At 41.1% G+C, this 21,224-nt stretch overlaps 1 protein-coding gene across 1 annotated transcript in view; it reads left to right on the forward strand.

The window, feature by feature from the left end:
- LOC120563741 (voltage-dependent calcium channel subunit alpha-2/delta-4-like) overlaps positions 1 to 21,224 on the forward strand; it is a 154,274-nt gene that overhangs the window by 27,145 nt on the left and 105,905 nt on the right. The window contains exons 4-7 of the mRNA XM_039808129.1: positions 3,263 to 3,322; positions 9,889 to 10,051; positions 10,537 to 10,668; positions 12,006 to 12,066. Coding sequence (XP_039664063.1) covers positions 3,263 to 3,322; positions 9,889 to 10,051; positions 10,537 to 10,668; positions 12,006 to 12,066 — 416 coding nt within the window. The remainder of the gene's footprint in view (positions 1 to 3,262; positions 3,323 to 9,888; positions 10,052 to 10,536; positions 10,669 to 12,005; positions 12,067 to 21,224) is intronic.

Below are 21,224 nucleotides of genomic sequence, written 5' to 3' on the forward strand. Positions count from 1 at the left end.
TAGCTGGGACACAGGGAAGCTACTAGCTAGCTGGGACACAGGGAAGCTACTAGCTAGCTGGGACACAGGGAAGCTACTAGCTAGCTGGGACACAGGGGAAGCTACTAGCTAGCTGGGACTCTCTGGAGAGAGGCCGCTAGCAGGCGCTGTCTGTGGAGGCATGGAAAGAGCTGTACATTGGCTCAGAGGCAGGAGGACAGCACGTCAGCTCGGGGGTCAGGAGAGCTGCACGCCAGCTTCGGGGTCAGAGAGAGCTCGCAGCGCCGGGTCGGGGAGAGCTGCACGCGCTCGGGCAGGGAGAGCTGCACGCCAGCTCGGGGTCAGACACCGCTCGGGAACAGAAGGGTTGCTAGTCTCTGCAGGGCAGTTGCTGTGAGCAGTCTCCGCTGGGCAGTCGCGGTGAGCCGTCTCGTCCTGGCCAGTCGCGGTGAGCAGTCTCTGGCTTCTGGTCGACTGGGCAGACGCTTGCTGGCTTCTGTCCGACTGGGCAGTCAAATGGCTCCCGCCTGAAGTGGGCCTGTGGTGAGGACTTTGGCACCGGATCGGCTGGCTCTGGATCGGCAAAGCGCTACCGTAGGGGAGGAACCACAAACCCAAAGGGCTCGGTCCAGAAACTCACTAAACGGCAGGTTGAGGTCCTCGAGCAGCAGCATCCGAGTAAGTGGGTCATCTAACCCGCTCCAGAACTGATACTTTAAGAAGTCCTCCTCCCAGCCCGCACTGTGATAATAACAGAGGTAAACTGCAACAAAATCTTCCAGAGTGTCTCCGTTTTGATTGAACAGATGATCTTCCATGGCGTCCTCATCCATGTCCATTTTGTTCGGGTCGGGTCTTCTGTCACGACTGACCAGGAGACAGACTGAAGTGATGAGTAGATCTTTAATAAACAAAGAGTCAAACAAGGAACAGGAAGCAACAGGCAGGAATCTTGTAGCTGAGCAGGCAGGTGTAGATCAGCGGCAGACAACAGGAGACAAAGCACAGGTACGGCAAACTTGGATTGAGCTGGAATAGCGTGTCAGTCAGAGAGTCATGAAGACATGTATGTAAGACCCGACAAAGAGTGAGTGTGTCTGTGCTGCTTAAGTAGGTGGACATTGATGAGATGCAGGTGTGAATCTGATGATGTGGTGTGATGAAGTGCAGGTGTGTGCAATCAGTACTTGAGGAGATTGTGAGCGGATGAGGGGAGTGAGTGCTGGGGAATGTGAATGGGAAACAACAAACGGAAAGTCCATGTAAACCTGACACCCTTGGTGTTCTCTCAATGAGCTTCATGAGGTAGTCACCTGAAATGGTTTTACCTTCACAGGTGTGCTTTGTCAGGGTTAATTAGTGGAATTATTTCCCTTATTAATAAAAAGGCAAAGGGTGGCTGCTTTGAAGAATCTAAAATATAAGACATGTTTTCAGTTATTTCACACTTTTTTGTTAAGGACATAATTCCATATGTGTTCATTCATAGTTTTGATGCCTTCAGTGAGAATCTACAATGTAAATAGTCATGAAAATAAAAAGGAAACTCATTGAATGAGAAGGTGTGTCCAAACTTTTGGCCTGTACTGTAGATATATTATTTTATCTAGCCAAAGTGGGACTAATTGTAACACCTCTTAATGCACAAGTTTTACTTTTGATTTGATTGTATTTTTAGTGTCATAGCATTAGAACTCATCACGTGACAAACATATGTTTTATTTGACGTTATTAGACTTCAGACACACCTAACAAAGCCATTGTGAATTAAATATGATTGTGGAATATTAAAATAAATTGTTCTATGAAATTAAAGGCATACTATGCATTTTCCGGTTTTTGTCAAACAGCTACCCCTAGAGTCGCTGCGGAGTACTTGTATTTAACGTTACTGTCGTAAATACCACTCTGCACTCACGGCCTGATCCCCTCCCCCCTGTATACTGGTACACGTTCGGTAGGATGGAAGCGTCGGACATCGAAAAAATAGACTCCGAAGATGTCTGCTGACCAGACAAAGGACTACGTGATAAATACACCTCACAACACCTGAGTTCAGCTGGCAAACTTGCTTGCGTGTCAAGACGCACATGACGCAAAAACACATTTCACGTCTGAAATGCGTGCTAGTTGTCTTCCATAGAGGCTGCTTCTTAATACCCAGACCCACGGACCAGACGGCCGGCCCTCGGCAGAAGAGCCAGTCGGACTGATCAGTCTCCCCGAGTCGGTCCAAAAAGTTCCTCAGAACTCACCGAAGAGACGAGACGTAATACGTCTCCATAGCAGCAGGCGGCGCTACTCTGTATCGTTGCCCCAAAAAAATGAAAACCGGCAGCTGTGACAGTGTGTCTGGTTTCTCCGGGAAATTCAAAGCCAGACTGTCATGGCGGCTCGTTCCGAATACGATATCTCATATTGTACTAAAATAGTTCACCGAAACGTGTTTCTGAGAACATTTTAGGAGAGAAATAGGCCGTGCAGTCGCTGAATTTGTCTTCGTTTCAGATCGACAAAGGTCAGTTTAAAAGATTTTCCTCAGATTTTGAGAGACTCAAAATCAAGTTAGCGCTCCACCAATCAGATGGGTCGTTTGAGTCCGACTGCCGGCAGTGCCCGCCCCGCCGATTATACTGTGTCAAATCGGCCAAAATGAAGAACGACGCCACGGGACACACCGAACAGACTCGAGTCACCGACCTCGCCAGACTGTCCCACGGCCGACTATCGGCTCGGTGTGTAGTAGGCTTTATCTGTTGGTGTATGTGACGTCGTGCCGTAAAGCAAGTCGTGATTCTCGCGAGATTTGGCGGCCGCGGGGCGCCACGTCTCAAACCTGCATTGCTGGTTCTGCCAGCGGCGTCCCTCCCCTTGCTTTGCTATCGGGATGATTTGCTCTACTACGAGTTCGTTTACCATCAAAATGACTTGGAAGCTGTTATATTAAGGTAAAAATCTTGCATAGTGTGCCTTTAAGGTAACGTTACCTGTTTTTTTTAACTCGGGCCTAAAACCCACATTGATTTTCCAATAAATTGCCGTGAAGTTGGCCTTAAAAGCTCATCCTAGGTGGTATTAAAAAGGTCTTAGAAAGTCTTACATTTAACTAGAAGAATCCTGAATTAGATGTTACTTCATTTTATGGGGTCTCAATCCAAGAAGGGTTTGGAACCAGCGCATTAAAGGTCGTTAACAGGCAGATTATCCTTCACTTGGTACACGTTGTTTTATCTCTCTCTGCTGAACTCACACGACTCATGAAGACGTTTGTTTCCTGTCTCAGAGGTTGGCGGAGTCTGCAGAGGATGCCGACCTGTACCACGACTTCAACGCTTCATTGACGGTAAGGACACTTCCAGCTGCTCGTGATTATGTTTTACGCTAGGGCTGCACGATATAAGGGCAACGTTGGTGAATATGGCGATTAACGATATTACCTGCGATAGAAAAACTGATATTAAAATGTCCTCAGTTCTGCTGCTTTCGGTGTTCTGCTAAAATACAAAAAATGAATGTTGAATTGAAAACAAATGGAAGGAAATCATTTCCGACTTTCTTTTATTGAACAAATTGAACATTGAATTGAATATAAAAAGCAGCACTAAAAAGAGAAAGACATTTTACATTTTAAAGTGCAGTTTTCTACTGATATTTTCCTCCAAATAACTCAGGGGGTGTCAAACTCATTTTAGTTCATGGGTCACATTCAGTGTTCTAAGTTAACCTTTTTGTCCACCAGCCAAATGGCTAGTGAATATTCACTTTTTATCAGCCACTTAATAGATTACCATTGTTTTTTTGGCTGGTTAATGAAGCAAATCCACTAGCCAATTGGATATTTTACCAGCATTTGACTGGTAAATGGTGCTAATTTTGAACCCTGGTCACATTCCCCTAGTTTGATTTCAAGTGGGCCGGACCAGTAAACCACTCCAGAAAGATCAGAAACTATTTCTGCCGCAGAGTTTCTTGTCAGCGTGATGTTGGCAAACGCAAGTTAGCATTTTAATTTTTTTTATTTTTTTATTTATTCGGGACAGTGCACATTAATGAACAATCTAACATTTCTGTACAGACTGTAAATGAGCCAGGTTATAGCATAAATGCTAATTTTCACCTGTAGTCCCGACAAGTAAAGTAAACGACAAGATAATGCAAAACAAAAGAATATGACAATTTACAATATCAAACATTAGCACACATTCAGAGAGATTACATTACATCACTAAAATTAGTCAAAATGATGACATAACTGGGAACTTTTAAGAAATAGTTTAAAGTGCTTTTTAAATATACAGTAAGTTATACATTCTCTAATGTTCGTTGGGATGCTGTTCCAGAAATGACCTCCTCTGATAGACAGAACAGTTTGTCTAAGGCCGTCGTTGGGGAAAAAATAATGTTAATGTTACGGACCCGGGAGAGAGGGGTTATGTTCTGAGAAAAAAACTCAGAATTTCGAACAATAAAGTCGTAAATTTACAGAAAAAGGAACGCGGATATTCTCTGAGATTAAAGATTCGGAATTGGAATTAATTACTTCTCTGCAATTTTTTCACACTTTGCAAAGTCATCCAGTGGGCCTGCTTCAGGCTGATGGCGTGCTATCAAGACGCAAACTGGCTTTTTAGCGTGTTTATCAACGCCGTTTGGCCTCCATTGACTTTACGAATGTATGCCGTAGCGAGTAGTATGAAAGAGCGAAAATCCGCGTAGGGAGGTTGGTCGGGGGGGTGGATGGGTCAAACACAGGACTTCACCCAGGAGTAGGGTTGGCTATTGTTTGGATTTTTACAGTTCCGATGCCGAACCGGTAGTTTTAATTCCGATTCCTAAACCGATTCTTCAAAAACATTGAAAAATGACATCAAAGAAAGGGTTTTACGTCCGTTTTGGTGAGCCCAGAGGGGAGAATATGGTATTTTAAAAGTAGCTCTACATTTACGGTAGCTAGCTGACGGTAGACTACAGAGAAAGAGGGACAGAGGGAAACTATTTAAATCAACACTTGGACTGAAATGAGGAACCGAAATTTGCGTTCTAATCCGGTCCGATTCCTACCGGTTGTGTAGGAACCGGGTCCATAGTGGAACCGGGTTTCGGTACCCAACCCTACCCGGGAGACCGGGGGATCGTGTCCCGAGTGTCACGTTTCCTAAACCCAACCGTAGCTTTCTTCTCGCGATAACACGCCAAGTGGCGTGTATGTTTACGTCCGCTGTATACAGCGTAGACATACACGCGGCTAGCTCAAAATGCGTTACAGATAACACGCCACTTGTGGGCGTTTATGTTTACGCGAAGTCATGATGTCATGTTGCCTGATTGGACCCTTTGGCGGGTTGGTTCTGGCCCACGGGCCGTATGTTTGACACCCCTGAACTAACCAAAAAATCTCCGAGTGTCTTTCGCGATATCTCGCAGCCTTTCGCGATGTCTTTATTGCGCCAATTGAAAAATAAACCTGATATATTGTGCAGCCCTGTGTTATCCTCCTTTTCTTTTCCTTTACTCCACTTTTTTTAAACCTGCAGAGAACTGAACGGTTGGGTAACCCATCAGCAGTTTATCTGGCCCTAAGTCTCAGCTGTTCTCTAAGCTGAATGCTAACGTTAGCGCGCTAACTGGAGCGTGGGTCAGAGGCAACGGCAGGTTAAAGCTGTAAAGCTTCAGCTGACACCTGAAATCAGATTACATCAGACTTCAGTGATCCTCCGAGGGAACTGGGTCAACGCTGTTACACAAATATGTGTTATACAAATATTCTGAAGCACATGTCGGTAGGGTTGGGTATCGTTTTGGGTTAGTGTTAATTTTGTCACCTATTTTTAATTTAGTGTTAGTCTTAGTCTTGTACCAAAAAATTTTGTTAGTCAAGTTTTAGTCGACTAAAAGTCTCGCCATTTTAGTCTAGTTTTAGTCAAAAGAGAACTCAAGGTATCTTAGTCGAGTTTTAGTCGACTAAAAGTCTCGCCATTTTAGTCAAGTTTTAGTCAAAACATTTTAGTCTTTTTTTAAATAAATTATTTCTGATAACCATTTCAGTCAAATAGTTATAAAAATAAATAAATTATATAAAGTTATATAAATACTGAGCCTCTTCCTTATTTCACCAGTAAATTCCTGTTAAACGACAAAAACAACCACTGCAGGGGGAAAAGGATATTTTACAATAAAATAAATGCAGTGCTCATGAAACTGGCGAGGCGTATTTCAAGTGAATGCAACATATGTGTTGTTTTTCAGACAACGGCAGCTGCAGACTGTCGTACGTCTTATGTTGGAATCCTACACGGTGACATAGAGACAAACCTTTACACCGTTTAGCTGTCAGCATTAAACTGCTCGCTAACGGTATGCTAACGTTACCTGCTGCCAAGTGTAGTGTTAACTAGATAACGGTAGGCTAACGTTACCTGCTGCCAAGTGTAGTGTTAACTAGATAACGGTAGGCTAACGTTACCTGCTGCCAAGTGTAGTGTTAACTAGATAACGGTAGGCTAACGTTACCTGCTGCCAAGTGTAGTGTTAACTAGCACACCGTGCAGCGATGTTTCGATTGACTCTAACGTCCGTTTAGGAGCATCAGAGAGAAGCGCAGGCTATTCGGTCCGGTAGATAACGGTAGTTAGGGCACCTGTCGGTGCCATAGCACCGGGTCTCGGTAACAGCTGAATATTCTATCTCATGATGAAAAAGTAGAGACGATTGTAGACGAAAATGAAGAGAGATTTTATCTTAGTTTTTATTTTATGCAAAACATTTTAGTCTCGTCTTTTTTCGTCGATACCGGTGCTAGAACGATACTTTTAAAACGGTGCCTGAACCGAAATATATATATAATATATTTATAATGTATATAATATAAAATATAAAAAAGGAGCACAAAACGACAGTTGGCGACATTAAAGAACGGCTTGTTTATTGCTAAGGCCATATGGTCACAATTAAATGATTGATTAATAATGTAATAACTTATAACACTGACTTATTTCACCAGTAAATTGCTGGTAAACGACAAAAACAAGCACCAGATAGGAAAAGGGTATTTTACAATAACTTTGAATGCACCACAAGGCTGGCGAGGCGAGTTTCAAGCGAACGCACCGTCTGTGTTGTTTTTCCGACAACGGCAGCTGCAGAGTGCACACTGTTAACGTCCCGGTGTTGGAATCCTCTACAGGGAAATACAGACGCACTTCACACCGATTTAACGTTAGCTGTCAGCATTTTAACCATTGTGTTAATCCAGCTACTAGCTAACGGTAATGTAGCGTCTCGTGCAGCGATGCTTCTGGAAAAAAAAGAAGTCAGGCACCGAAATAAGGAACCGTAAGCGTTGTAGGTCATATTAATATAATTCACTCAAAGCATTCAGCTCAGCAGCAGTGGAGTATGCACTAGTGAGCAGTACATGCTCATGAACTCAATTAATGAGACACATTGTGAATGAGTCAAAGCTGGATGTTACAGTAAATGGTCAATTGGAGCTAATTAACAACACCTTACCAGTTACACTACTACTTTATATATTTCGCGTGATTCATAGTATGAAATGTCCAGCGGTGCAAGAAGTATTCATATCCTTTTACTTTAGTAAAGGTACTAATACCACACTGTAAAAATACTGTTTTACAAGTAAATGTCCTGCATTGAAAATGTTACTTAAGTAAAAGTCTGTAAGTATCATCAGGAAAATGTAGTTAAAGTATTAAAAGTAAAATTCTCCTATTTTAGAAAGTGTAAAGGATCCAACCAGCTGTGTGTTTAATGGTCTCATCATCTCAGCTGGACTTGTAGTCCGTTATATTGTCGGCTAGTTTACTTTAGAATCAAACATCAGATTAATAAACTACATGTGTTCTGTGTGCAGGAATCTGAATGTGTAAAGTAACTAGTAACTAAAGTAACTAGTAACTAAAGCTGTAACAGATGAATGTAGTGGAGTATCTAAAGTAACTAGTAACTAAAGCTGGAACAGATGAATGTAGCGGAGTAACTAAAGTAACTAGTAACTAAAGCTGGAACAGATGAATGTAGTGGAGTATCTAAAGTAACTAGTAACTAAAGCTGTAACAGATGAATGTAGGAGTAACTAAAGTAACTAGTAACTAAAGCTGTAACAGATGAATGTAGTGGAGTATCTAAAGTAACTAGAAACTAAAGCTGTAACAGATGAATGTAGTGGAGTAACTAAAGTAACTGGTAACTAAAGCTGTAACAGATGAATGTAGCAGAGTAAATAAAGTAACTAGTAACTAAAGCTGTAACAGATGAATGTAGCGGAGTAACTAAAGTAACTAGTAACTAAAGCTGTAAAGATAAGAATGTAGTGGAGTAACTAAAGTAACTAGTAACTAAAGCTGGAACAGATGAATGTAGTGGAGTAACTAAAGTAACTAGTAACTAAAGCTGGAACAGATGAATGTAGTGGAGTAACTAAAGTAACTAGTAACTAAAGCTGGAACAGATGAATGTAGCGGAGTAACTAAAGTAACTAGTAACTAAAGCTGTAACAGATGAATGTAGTGGAGTATCTAAAGTAACTAGTAACTAAAGCTGGAACAGATGAATGTAGTGGAGTAACTAAAGTAACTAGTAACTAAAGCTGTAACAGATGAATGTAGTGGAGTAACTAAAGTAACTAGTAACTAAAGCTGGAACAGATGAATGTAGTGGAGTAACTAAAGTAACTAGTAACTAAAGCTGGAACAGATGAATGTAGTGGAGTAACTAAAGTAACTAGTAACTAAAGCTGTAACAGATGAATGTAGCGGAGTAACTAAAGTAACTAGTAACTAAAGCTGGAACAGATGAATGTAGCGGAGTAACTAAAGTAACTAGTAACTACAGCTGGAACAGATGAATGTAGTGGAGTAACTAAAGTAACTAGTAACTAAAGCTGGAACAGATGAATGTAGCGGAGTAACTAAAGTAACTGGTAACTAAAGCTGTAACAGATGAATGTAGTGGAGTAACTAAAGTAACTAGTAACTAAAAGCTGGAACAGATGAATGTAGTGGAGTAACTAAAGTAACTAGTAACAGAAAGTAGCAAACTGCTAGAGACAGTATTGCTTATGGTTGCAACGGCGCCACGCTAAGCTAAACACTGAAGAGGGAAAAGTTGCCAATTTTCCACCCTTCTGAAGCGAGTCATCCAGCGGGAGTTTTGCCGGCAGATAAACGCAGACCTCCGGGTACTGGAGCCATCCATCTGCATGTATTCAGCAGAACAGAACATTCCCTTTAAGTTACCAGCTAACGCTAGCGGTAGCTAGTTAGCTAGCTAGCTTGGTTAAAGATTTCAAAACAAATCTAGTTGTAGTCTGGCAATGTGTGACCCTGCAAGATCCCCCAGTCTTTACAAATGATGACCATCTTTAACGCAACGCTAAATAACTTTTCCGTTTCGGTCCCCCTACAGGTTAGAAGCAGAATTGTCCATTACCGCTGTCGTAATGTGTCCATTATGTCTCATTCGAACTACAGATCCGCTACCTGATCTGGCAAACTTGCATAGTGCGGTTATAGCCAATAGAGGGCCGCAAAGCGAATGCAGCAGTGCTGTTCACCCTGTTACGAGTTGATGAACCACTGAAACGATTTTGGAAAGATTATTTTAAGGTACATTATTTTAGTGCAAGTTTGCCAGATCAGGTAGCCGATCTGTAGTTTGAATGAGACATGAGACATGAGACTAATGGTAACGGTAAGGGACAATTCCGCTTCCAACCTGTAGGGGGACCAAAGCAGAAAAGTTCTTTGGTGTTTCTTTAACGTTAGATGTGAGATGATTGTCGTTAGATGTGTGATGCTGTCAGACTTGAGTCCTTTCAAAGCCCGTTCAGAGTCTTCTAGTGTCTGGTAGGCATTACTCGTCATGCCCTACTTCCTGTCTCCTGTCTAGTTTGATTACTACAACTCCATGATGATCAACAAGGTGGACGAGGACGGGAACAGCGTGGAGCTGGGCGGAGACTTCCCCCTGGAGGAGAACGAACACTTCAACAACATGCCGGTGAACACGCTGCTGAGCGACATCCAGATCCCCACCAACGTCTACAACAAAGGTCAGAGGTCACCCTTTACTAGGGGGTGGGAATCACCAGAGGCCTCGCGATACGATATCATCACCATGCTTATGTCACGATACGATATTATTGCGATTTTAAACATATTGCAATATTCTGCGATAAACTGCAATGTGTTACCTTTTTTACAACTTCAAATTATCCCCAATTTCAAATTATGTCCCCAAAAGAAAACTTTGTCAACATCTGTTTCATCTAAAGAGATACATTTCTCTGTTTGTTCATCTCACTTCAATTATATTGCTGTAAAATGGGATTGTCAAGCAGACAGACTGACCAACACACATATCATAACAGAAGGATACTTGGCGTCTGTGTATCGATACAGTATTGCCACAGAAAATATTGCGATACTATACTGTATCGATTTGTCCCCCCCGACCCCTACCCTTTACATCCCGAACACACTTCCCGTTCCTGCAAGGCTCAGCTTTGCTCAGGATGTTTCTGTGCTCTGCGTGCAGATCCCAACATCATCAATGCCATCTACAACTCGGAGGCGTTGAACGACGTCTTCATCAGTAACTTCCAGAAGGATCCGACGCTTACCTGGCAGTTCTTCGGCAGCTCCACCGGCTTCTTTAGGATCTACCCCGGTGAGATTCAGATTTCTTTAACACAGAACTGGAGTAAATGTACTTACCACTGGAAATGTCAAGAATGTAATGTACATTCTGCATCATGAAAATGCATTAAACTTTTATGTTTGAAACTTGATATGAGAGCACCTCGTTTTCGTTTCGTTGCGCCTGTTGCGCTCTGCTCTTCTATCTTCTTCCATCATATTAATTAGGATCATATTACGCTGGAGCCTTCGTCTTCTGTGTTTCTCTGTTAAAGGTCCCATGACATGCTGCTTTTATATCGGCCTTAGTGGTCCCCTAATACTGTATCTGAAGTCTCTTTTATATAGGCCTTAGTGGTCCCCTAATACTGTATCTGAAGTCTCTTTTATATGGACCTTAGTGGTCCCCTAATACTGTATCTGAAGTCTCTTTTATATAGACCTTAGTGGTCCCCTAATACTGTATCTGAAGTCTCTTTTATATAGACCTTAGTGGTCCCCTAATACTGTATCTGAAGTCTCTTTTATATAGACCTTAGTGGTCCCCTAATACTGTATCTGAAGTCTCTTTTATATAGGCCTTAGTGGTCCCCTAATACTGTATCTGAAGTCTCTTTTATATAGACCTTAGTGGTCCCCTAATACTGTATCTGAAGTCTTTTTTTATATAGATCTTAGTTATAGTATAGCTCAGCCTTGACCAACTGCCACTTTGCTCGTTTGAAAGCCATGATGTCTCTCTCTTTGTCATGGGCAGAGGTGTCAAAAGTATTAACATTCATTACTCAAGTAGAAGTATAGATACTAGGGTTTGAAAAGACTTCTGTAGAAGAAAGAAACCACCGCGGCCAGCCTCTGCGGAGCTCAGCTAGCTTGATGTAAACCTAGCACCTTAATTGGATATATGTCTCCGTAATGAAGTTAGAAGAAGAGCTGGAGTTTGTATGCAAATGTTAATTGAAAGTCCCAACTGAAATGAAATTGTCCTGCTACATCATACATATCTGCACACACATCACATCCTGTTTTTCTCCTTTGAGGAAAAATCTGAAACCAAAAGGGTATATTTTATATCGGGTATATTTTTGGGTTACGTGATGGCGCCTCCCATCTTTGCACGAACCATAAAGATTAGAGCCCTGCTGCGCGGGACTGTTTTCATGAGGGAACCAAATAAAACTCCATTCATGAATCTACAGTATATTGGGAACTTGTACAGTGTGTTGAAAGTTTCCGTTTCGTAGATGTTGTGTGTGTGTGTGTGTGTGTGTGTGTGTGTGTGTGTGTGTGTGTGTGTGTGTTAACTGTAGGTAATGATATCCTCAGTGTCATGGTGCTGTGAACTGACTCCATGTGTCCGTCTGTCAGGTATTAAATGGACTCCGGACGCCAACGGTGTGGCCGCTTTCGACTGCAGGAACAGAAACTGGTGAGTTACTTCTCGTATCTAAACCATTAAATGACAATCACCGTCCAGACGAGAAATATCCCAACAGTTCTTGGTTGGATTGGAGGGCTGGGTATACATTTTTCGGAGAAACAAAAATGTTGGAAAAAGCTACAAAAACACAGGAAAAAAATCGCTAAAAACATTTATTTCTTTTAAATGCTGAAAAAAGTGACCCAAAAAATCGGGGAAAGTGACCCAAAAATCCATCAAAAACATCGCCAAAGGTGACAAAAACTCGTCAAAAAAAGGTGAGAAAATAAACATCGGAAAAAGCGACAAAAAAAATTGACAAAAACATCATTAAAAAAAACGCCCAAAAAGTGAAAAAATAATTTGAATAAAATCGACAAAAATGTCAAAGTGTAGAAAAAGAAGAACAAAATGTTGAAATTTCGACCCAGAAAAACACAGAGTTGCATGGTCAACGGGAACACAACACAAGAGTTAAAAAAAATAATTATTTTCCGTTTCAAAACGATCTTTATTTGAATTTATTTGAATTTATTTGAATTTATTTATTTTATTTATTTTATTTATTTTATTTATTTTATTTATTTTATTTATTTTATTAGTTTATTTGTCAGGGACCATGCACAGTTCAAGCCCTGTGCCAGAGTTAGCTATACAGCTAATTTACATCTGTGGTCCCTGGCCAAGGGAGATAAAAGGACAATATAGACAATACAGACAATACTATCAAAAACCGATAAAAACTCAACAACAACATGTGACAAGCATTACTCATACATAAACCAAAATACAAATATACATTCCATATTATAAAAAGGTCAATGATCACATAGTTGATTTGCCTTCAGCCAAGTCTTTAAGGACATTTTAAAACTGCTGAGACTTGCACAATTTCTAATATGAAGTGGAATTAAATTCCACTTTTCTACTACAGTAAATGAAAAAGCTGATTGACCAAATTTAGTCTTCCTAAATTGAGTGTAACAGTCACCTCTTACAGAAGCCCCAGTGTGTGAGTGAATGGTCCAATATCGATTTATAAAATCCTGAGATCGATCTTTTGAGAGGCTCCGTTTTAAAGCTAGAGTGAAGATCCTGGTTCATGAAACTAGACGATCTAAGGTTTCCATGTCATGCTTTAATAACGCTCCAAAGTTAGGCTGAATTTTGGCGAGGGGAAAACTGCCGTGGCCATTTTCACAGACGTGTTGAAGAAGACTTGAAACTAGCGATTAAGAAAATGTTTACTGAGGTAATAAATCAAGTGAAAAGTAGCGTCATTTTCTCTTATGGCGAAAAAAACATTTGCATCGCGCCAAGTTTAATTGCAGGATCATATTTATGGAAAGCCAAACAGTTCAAATATACGTTATTATCTAACCTGTAAACACACGTAGACAACGAACATGAACGTGTTGTTAGCGTGTAAAAAAATCAACGTGTTGTCAATGTGTTGTTTACATGTTAGAATTAAGGTATATTTGGGGGAAAAGAATCATTAAACTGGGTCAGGAGTTAAATAGTAACAACTATGTCATAATTCTGAGAAAAATATTTTGTCTTAATCTGTATATAACGTTAGTAGCTTAGTCTCAGAGAACGACACGTCATGACCCAATCAGGAGGAGAAACATTGACTACGTTTACATGCAGCCAATAACCCGGTCGCGCACGGCCATGTAAACATCGGCAAAAACCCGAATATGCTCATATTCCGGTTTTTAAAAACCCGAATATGCTACCTGGGTTACCCCTTTTCTAACCCGAAAGTTTGGTCATGTCAACGTGTATCGGCATATCCCATCACAAGGAACATTGATTTGTGTTCTGCGCATGTTCTATTCGCAAGGAGTCTCGGTCTTTTGAGTAGAGGAACTTCTTGTATGCGCCAGAAAAACATAGTTATAATAATAATTATATACTATAATAATATAGTTATATTTATATGTCAATGCAGAAAACCTGCGCGCAGTATACTGGAAGTAAACAATAAGTAGAGGTAAACGTGGCGAGACGCAGCTCAGCACCACACTTTTGGAGCGAGGAGGAAACCAATGTCTTCATTAGTGTGGTGAAAACCATGAATATAATGTCTTTTATTAGTGTGGTGATAAACCATGAATATAATGTCTTTTATTAGTGTGGTGATAAACCATGAATATAATGTCTTTTGTTGACGGCAGAAAGTACCGAGATAGTGAGATTTATAAGAAGGGGACCGAAAAGTGCGTATTGCGTCTTAAGGTTGTCCGTAGGCTACGTCCAGACGCTAACCGTGCGTCGGGATATCGCCATTTGATTACAAATTCCAGGTAGGAGTAACTCTCTCTGCTCACACATGTAAACGGGTTATTCCGAATGTTTCAGAAACCCGAATAGTGACCTTAACCCGACCATAACCCTAAAATTGACTTGTAAACGTAGTCATTGGCGTCAGTGTCCAAATATCTCTGGTTTAGGGGCTCGGAAACGCCAGAGCACGGGGAATGAGATTGGTAAACGCCAGAGCAAGGGAATGAGATTGGTTAACGCCAGAGCAAGGGCAATGAGAGGGGTAAATGCCAGAGCAGGGGAATGAGAGGGGCTAATGCCAGAGGAGGAAACAGGGGAATGAGAGGGGTAAATGCCAGAGCAGGGGGAATGAGACGGGGAAACAATGATAGGGGGAAACGCCAGAGCAGGGGGAATGAGAGGGGAAATGCCAGAGCATGGGCAATGAGAGGGGGAAACAATGATAGGGGAAACGCCAGAGCAGGGGGAATGAGAGGGGGCAAACGCCAGAGCAGGGGGAATGAGAGGGGGAAACGCCAGAGCAGGGGGGATGAGAGGGGGAAAAGAGGGGGGGAATGAGAGGGGGGAATGAGAGGGGGAAACGTAGCAAAAGATATTCATTTTTAAACCAAAAAGTGGCGATGTAAATGTAGCCTCAGTCAGTGCGATTCCAAGTGTGAGCCGGTTCTGGATGCCCGGTCCTAGTGTGAGCCGGTTCTGGAGGCCCGGTCTGAGTGTGAGCCGGTTCTGGATGCCCGGTCCTAGTGTGAGCCGGTTCTGGATGCCCGGTCCTAGTGTGAGCCGGTTCTGGATGCCCGGTCCTAGTGTGAGCCGGTTCTGGAGGCCCGGTCTGAGTGTGAGCCGGTTCTGGATGCCCGGTCCTAGTGTGAGCCGGTTCTGGAGGCCCGGTCCTAGTGTGAGCCGGTTCTGGAGGCCCGGTCCTAGTGTCAGTCGCTGTGTCCTGCTGGCTGTGTCCCGGTCCTGATCCTCTGGGGAAAGACGATAAGCTGCTCCTTAGCCGGGTCACGGCATGCCCACATGGCACCATATGCAACCGTTCATGCATTCCTAAATAATACCACAGAGCCGCATATGTCCTCGAACGCCTCGTCACACCGCATTACAGCAGCTGAGCTGGAAGGAGCCGCTGCATGCAGGCTGACTCGTCTGTACCGGTTTACATCAATGATGTGAGGAAACAGAGAGAGGGCTCGGTATAGCCAAGGATGGCTCGGATCGATTTCCAATTCTCAAGGTCCTTTTATGTACTATCAGGACTAACGTGGCAGTCATTGACAAGCTGGGTCCGTGTAGTAACGCTTATCAGTTCAATTTTCTAAGCACAAACGGACATTTGGAAAAACAGAAAAATGGGTTCAAATATCCATTTTTTTTCCCACCTTTACAAATGAAAAAAATTGGATCTTTAAACTGTTTTTCCATTTTTCTGTTTTTTCAGGATCAGAAATTTAGAAAATTACAAAATTCACACACTCTCACACTCACATTCACATATGAGAGGCCGTATAGGAGGTAATTCATACTTCTGTCTTACACACACTATCATAATCTTGCATATACACCACTATACTCATACACACACACTATTATAATCCTTTTACATGTATGTATGAGAGGGTATAGTTTGTATATTGAGAGTATAGTAGTGTATGTGTGAGAGAGTATAGTATATTAGAATAAAGTAGTATATGTGAGAGAGTATAGTAGTATATGTGAGAGAATATAGTAGTATATGTGAGAGAGTATAGTAGTATATGTGAGAGAGTAATAGTAGTAATGTGAGAGAATATAGTATTGAGAGTATAGTATGAGAGGTAGTGTATGTGATGAGTTGAGAGAGTATAGTAGTGTATGTGAGAGAGTATTGATTGAAACGAAGTAGTGTGTGAGTGAAAGTAAGAGTGTGTTTGATTGAAACGGAAGGGAGTTTGATTGAAACGGAAGGCAGTTTGATTACTCAGCTCCTGATTGGTTGACAAAGAAGAAGCGGTATTTGACGGTCAAATTCCGGCACTGTCATTATAATAGTTTGGCTGAAGTGGAGCTGTAATGGATAGAGAGAGGCTAACTGAAGCTGTGGGTCTTCTAAATAATAATTTAAGGAAATGGTGAGCTATTGTCAACGATGTCTCCACAATTAAATTAAGTCCAACAGATTCTGATTCCGAGATGCAGAGATTATTCAGGGGTGGAACTGCAAATCCAGTCAGACCTGGCTCCAGGCTAGCACTGCTACTTCTAGCTAGCTCAATGCAACACGGAGGACCCCGTTAACAGACGAGACAGCGTTTCGGTGGATCGTCGTCGAAATCCAGGAAGAGGTAAGTTGATAAATCTGCTTTACATAAGATGTATTGATTGATAAACCACAGTTTATTTACTGTACAATGTACATTTGACTTTGACTAGGAGAAAAAGCTAGCAGCTAGCAGCAGCAGTTATGGAAGCATACTGGTAATTGTAATACCCATTGCTGCGCTCCTGTTATTAAATTTCAAACACATTGTAATTTGCTATTCAGGCGCAGCTTATTGCAATGTAGTTCTGCATTTATTGGATTTCACCTATCTTTGGGTAAAGAGAGAGGCGAGAGGCGCTTTACAGCAAAGATAGGTTAAATAAGAATGCTCGGTCTTCCATCGGCTGGCTAGCTAGCTAGCTGAGTTGCAATCATCTGACTGGGTGAGGATCGATATTTAGCCTGTGTGTGTCTTTTGGTGTACCATGAAAAGCGCTATATAAATAAAATGTATATTATTATTATTAGTAACGAAGTGCAATATACATGTTTACATATGTTTATTACAGTGAATAATAATCTAAATACTACTAAGCAGGGCTCTCAAGTGCTTATTAAGCATTTTAGAATGGCTCACCTTGCCTGTCTTCAAAACTTGAGAGCCCTGATTAAGTGTGGTGAAGCCACATATTTGTTTTATATTTCTGCAATCTGTGTGATTTGTTTCTGACTTTCATATGAATGTTTAAACCAGGCTTGGTCAGTGCTAAATATACTACTGTGATTAAAGGAGTTAAATAAAAGATGTCATTCATATAAATTCATGCATCACCTAATTTCATCATCACATACAGGCCTGGCCTCCAGTAAAGAACAGTTTGTTTAATATATCTAATCTTGTGTTGTTCATACTATACAATGATTTATTACAGATTATCTGGCCAATGCTGAGTGTCTAAGGCCTTTGAAACATAGAAGACAAAGATCTCTTTGGTGGAGGATATCATCATGTTTCAGCTGGTTCATCGAAGTTAGTGGAGCACTTTAAAGGTTTGTGTCACTCAATTTTTTAGCAAACAAAATTAACCCTTCTAAGGTGTTCATATTTTTGTTCCACAGCCAATGTTCCCGGTCTGGTGGACCCACCACATTATTAGGCTTTTAAATCAATACAGCCATAAAAAATTATGTAAAAAGGTTTACTTAAGCTCAATTACCAATGATATATACATCATTTATGGTTCATATTTGCCATTTACTCCTGTGAGATCATATGATCATGATTTTGTGAGTAAACAAGGAAATTCAATTATAAAAAAGGTAAAAAAAAAAAATGGAAACAAGATTTTTCATTCATTATCATCAGTCATTATCAGAACAGGTGAAAGTACTTGAAATGTAACAATTTTGTAACTTTGTGTGAGAATAGCAGGTACAAAGTTTCACAGCACCTACAATTATTACACTTGGGTCCAGTAGACCGAACACCTCATTTGTATTAGTTATGTGTAGGGGTGTACCGTGTACACTAATTGAAAATAAGTTATTTTTTATGTTCTTCAAAGAAAATGAGCCAAGGCCAATGAGTTTGAGTTACAAAACATAATAAATAGCATCATTTGTGGGACAACGGGTCCCACAGACCTGAACACCTTACAAGGTTTAAGAATAATGAAAGATTTAACATATTTTTAAAAGCCAGTGTACAACCAAACACTCCGAATAAAGGCTTGCATGTATCATATAAAATCTTAAAAACGTAAAGAACATCACGTTTTAGATAGTGGTCAAAGACAAGGCCTTTTTGCATAATCAAAAACTGAACTGTCTTATAAGTCATCCCTTTCATGTGCTGTGTGATAATTTATCCAATTTGAAAAATTATATTTGTATCTTCTCATGTATATTTTTACAGGTTCAGGGAGGGGATGAAGACCCTTGGTGTTCTTGATGCAATAAGAATGCACCCAGATGCTTTCAGACCGCTGTTTTGTCACGAGCCATCCCCACTCACAGCGGATGTACTAGAACTGTTCGCAGGGCAGTGGGCAACAAAAAGAAGGCCAGAGGAATGTGTGCATTTTGGAGGGACTACCTGCTGGATGTTGAGGGTAAGTATTATTGCTAGTTATGGAATAAAAAATCTTTTCATATGCCCTTCTGTCTGTCTTTGTCTTTCCCTCCCTTTTTTAAAAAGTTTTCTACATGCTAGGTTTAATTTTTTTTTTGGTGTTCTTTGGTGTTTTTTTTTTTCAGAGCAAGAGGGACCCTTGCAACTTTGGGGTATCCTGGCCTTTGCGACGGGAGCAAATGATATTCCACCCCTGGGCTTCTCCCCACTACCTTCAGTGGTTTTTCTCCACAAACTCCCCCTAGACAAGGGCCGTCATTTACCCACCGCAAAACACATGCATTAACTGCCTGCGGTTGCCAGTCCTGAAAAAATTCGAGGGATTTTAAGGAAACTATGGATTTTGCATTAAAAACACTCAGGGATTTGGTCAGGAATGACTTCCAAGAACTCCTTAATATACATTATTAAAATCTGTTGCCTGTTGAACTTGACTAAATTGAAGAGGCATCGTTGTCAATAACTCACCATTTCCTAATACATTATTAATGTCTTGTTTAAACAATTGAAAATGGAATAATCATTTGACTGAAAAGGAAACTTGTCAATGGCCTTTTATTAACCTTTATTAATTGTCTTGACACCAATGAAGTTGCTCACTGATAGAGTTCACTAGGCTCAAAAATAATTGAATGTCATTGGCTAGTGGGTCTACAGTTTCTAGAATTCTGTTCATAACTGTTTAATTGAAAATAAAGTCATTTTCTGGAACAACAACATTGAAGTCTCAAAATGTACTTTGGGGCGGGGTCTTCTATTTTTTCAAGCGTTGTCACCCTAACTAAAATGTTCTGCATTGCCTCTGCACTGTTAAGTACAGAACTGAAAGCCGAGCCGTGTAAAAGATAGGAAATTAAGGTCCGCGTCGTCGGACAAATATCTTCAGCTTCCTACACCAAAGCTTCCCTGATTGGCATCCTCTTCAAACTGCTGGTTAATCAAGAGCAAGAAAGAGATTGTCAGAGTATAACCATTGAGCTCAGAAATTTATCTTTCCAAAATGACACTTTCATGGCCCAAATTGTCAGTTTACCCTCACAATTCTCTGAACACACCACAGTGTATCAGTGAAAAAAAATAGCAATGTTTTCCCTCATAACTATATACTTCCACAAACAATAACTGACCTTGAAAAAGAAACTAAATAAAATAAGAATAAATGTTTTTGTCCAAAAAGGTTGTTTTTTCCTTAAAGTTTCTGCTGCTTGATTTAAATGTTCCTTGTTCCTCTGAGTTGGTGCTAGCTGTACTTTCAAAGCAGAAAGCCCACCAGATAATGATAATTTAAAATGGCCCCCTTTAGCCAATGAGGAAGTGAGAATTTAAACTGTCTTCCTGATTGATCAAACAACTCCAATCATCTATACTCTCACACACACACTACTATACTCTCTCACATACACTACTATACTCTCTCACACATACACTACTATACTCTCTAACTCACACACACAACTACTTATACTCTCACATACACTACTATACTCTCTCACACACACACTACTATACTCTCTCACATACACTACTATACTCTCACACACACACTACTATACTCTCTACACACACAACTATACCTCTCTCATAAATACATGTAAAATGATATAGTGTGTGTGTAAGGAGTATAGTGGTGATATGCAAGATATGATAGTGTGTGTAAGACAGAAGTATGAATTACCTCCTATAAGGGCCTCTCATATTCACACACACACACTCTCACATTCACACACACACAACACACACACACACACACACTCTCACACTCACATTCACACACACACTCTCACATTCACACACACACGCACACACACACACACACACTCTCACACTCACATTCACACACACTCTCACACACACTCATACACACACTCTCACATTCACACACACACGCACGCACACACACTCACACTCACATCACATTCACACACACTCACACACACACACACACTCTCACATTCACACACACACACACACACTCTCACACACTCACACACACACACACACTCTCACATTCACACACACACACACACTCTCACACACACACACACACACCTACATTCACACACACACTCACACACTCACACACTCACACACACACACTCACACACTCTCACACTCGCATTCACACACACACTCACACTCACACACACACACACACACACACACACACACTCACACACTCTCACACTCACACACTCTCACACTCACACACACACACTCACACACACACACACACTCACACACTCACACACTCACATTCACACACACACACACACTTTTGGAAAAACAGAAAAATGGATATTTGAACCCATTTTTCTGTTTTTTACAGTTTGTCCAATTTTCTGTTTTTTTATTCAGAGGATCAGAAATTTTGAAAATTACAAAATTGCGTCCGGGCTCCAATTATTCATAATACTGCCATGGTGTTCTCTCCCTCGTATCGCCTAGCTACTCGAAACCATCAGTTGCAAGCCCCTCTGTCCCCAAAGTCTATCATTTTTTTTTTTT

Source organism: Perca fluviatilis, chromosome 8, assembly GCF_010015445.1.
Source record: "Perca fluviatilis chromosome 8, GENO_Pfluv_1.0, whole genome shotgun sequence".
Lineage (NCBI taxonomy): Eukaryota > Metazoa > Chordata > Actinopteri > Perciformes > Percidae > Perca > Perca fluviatilis.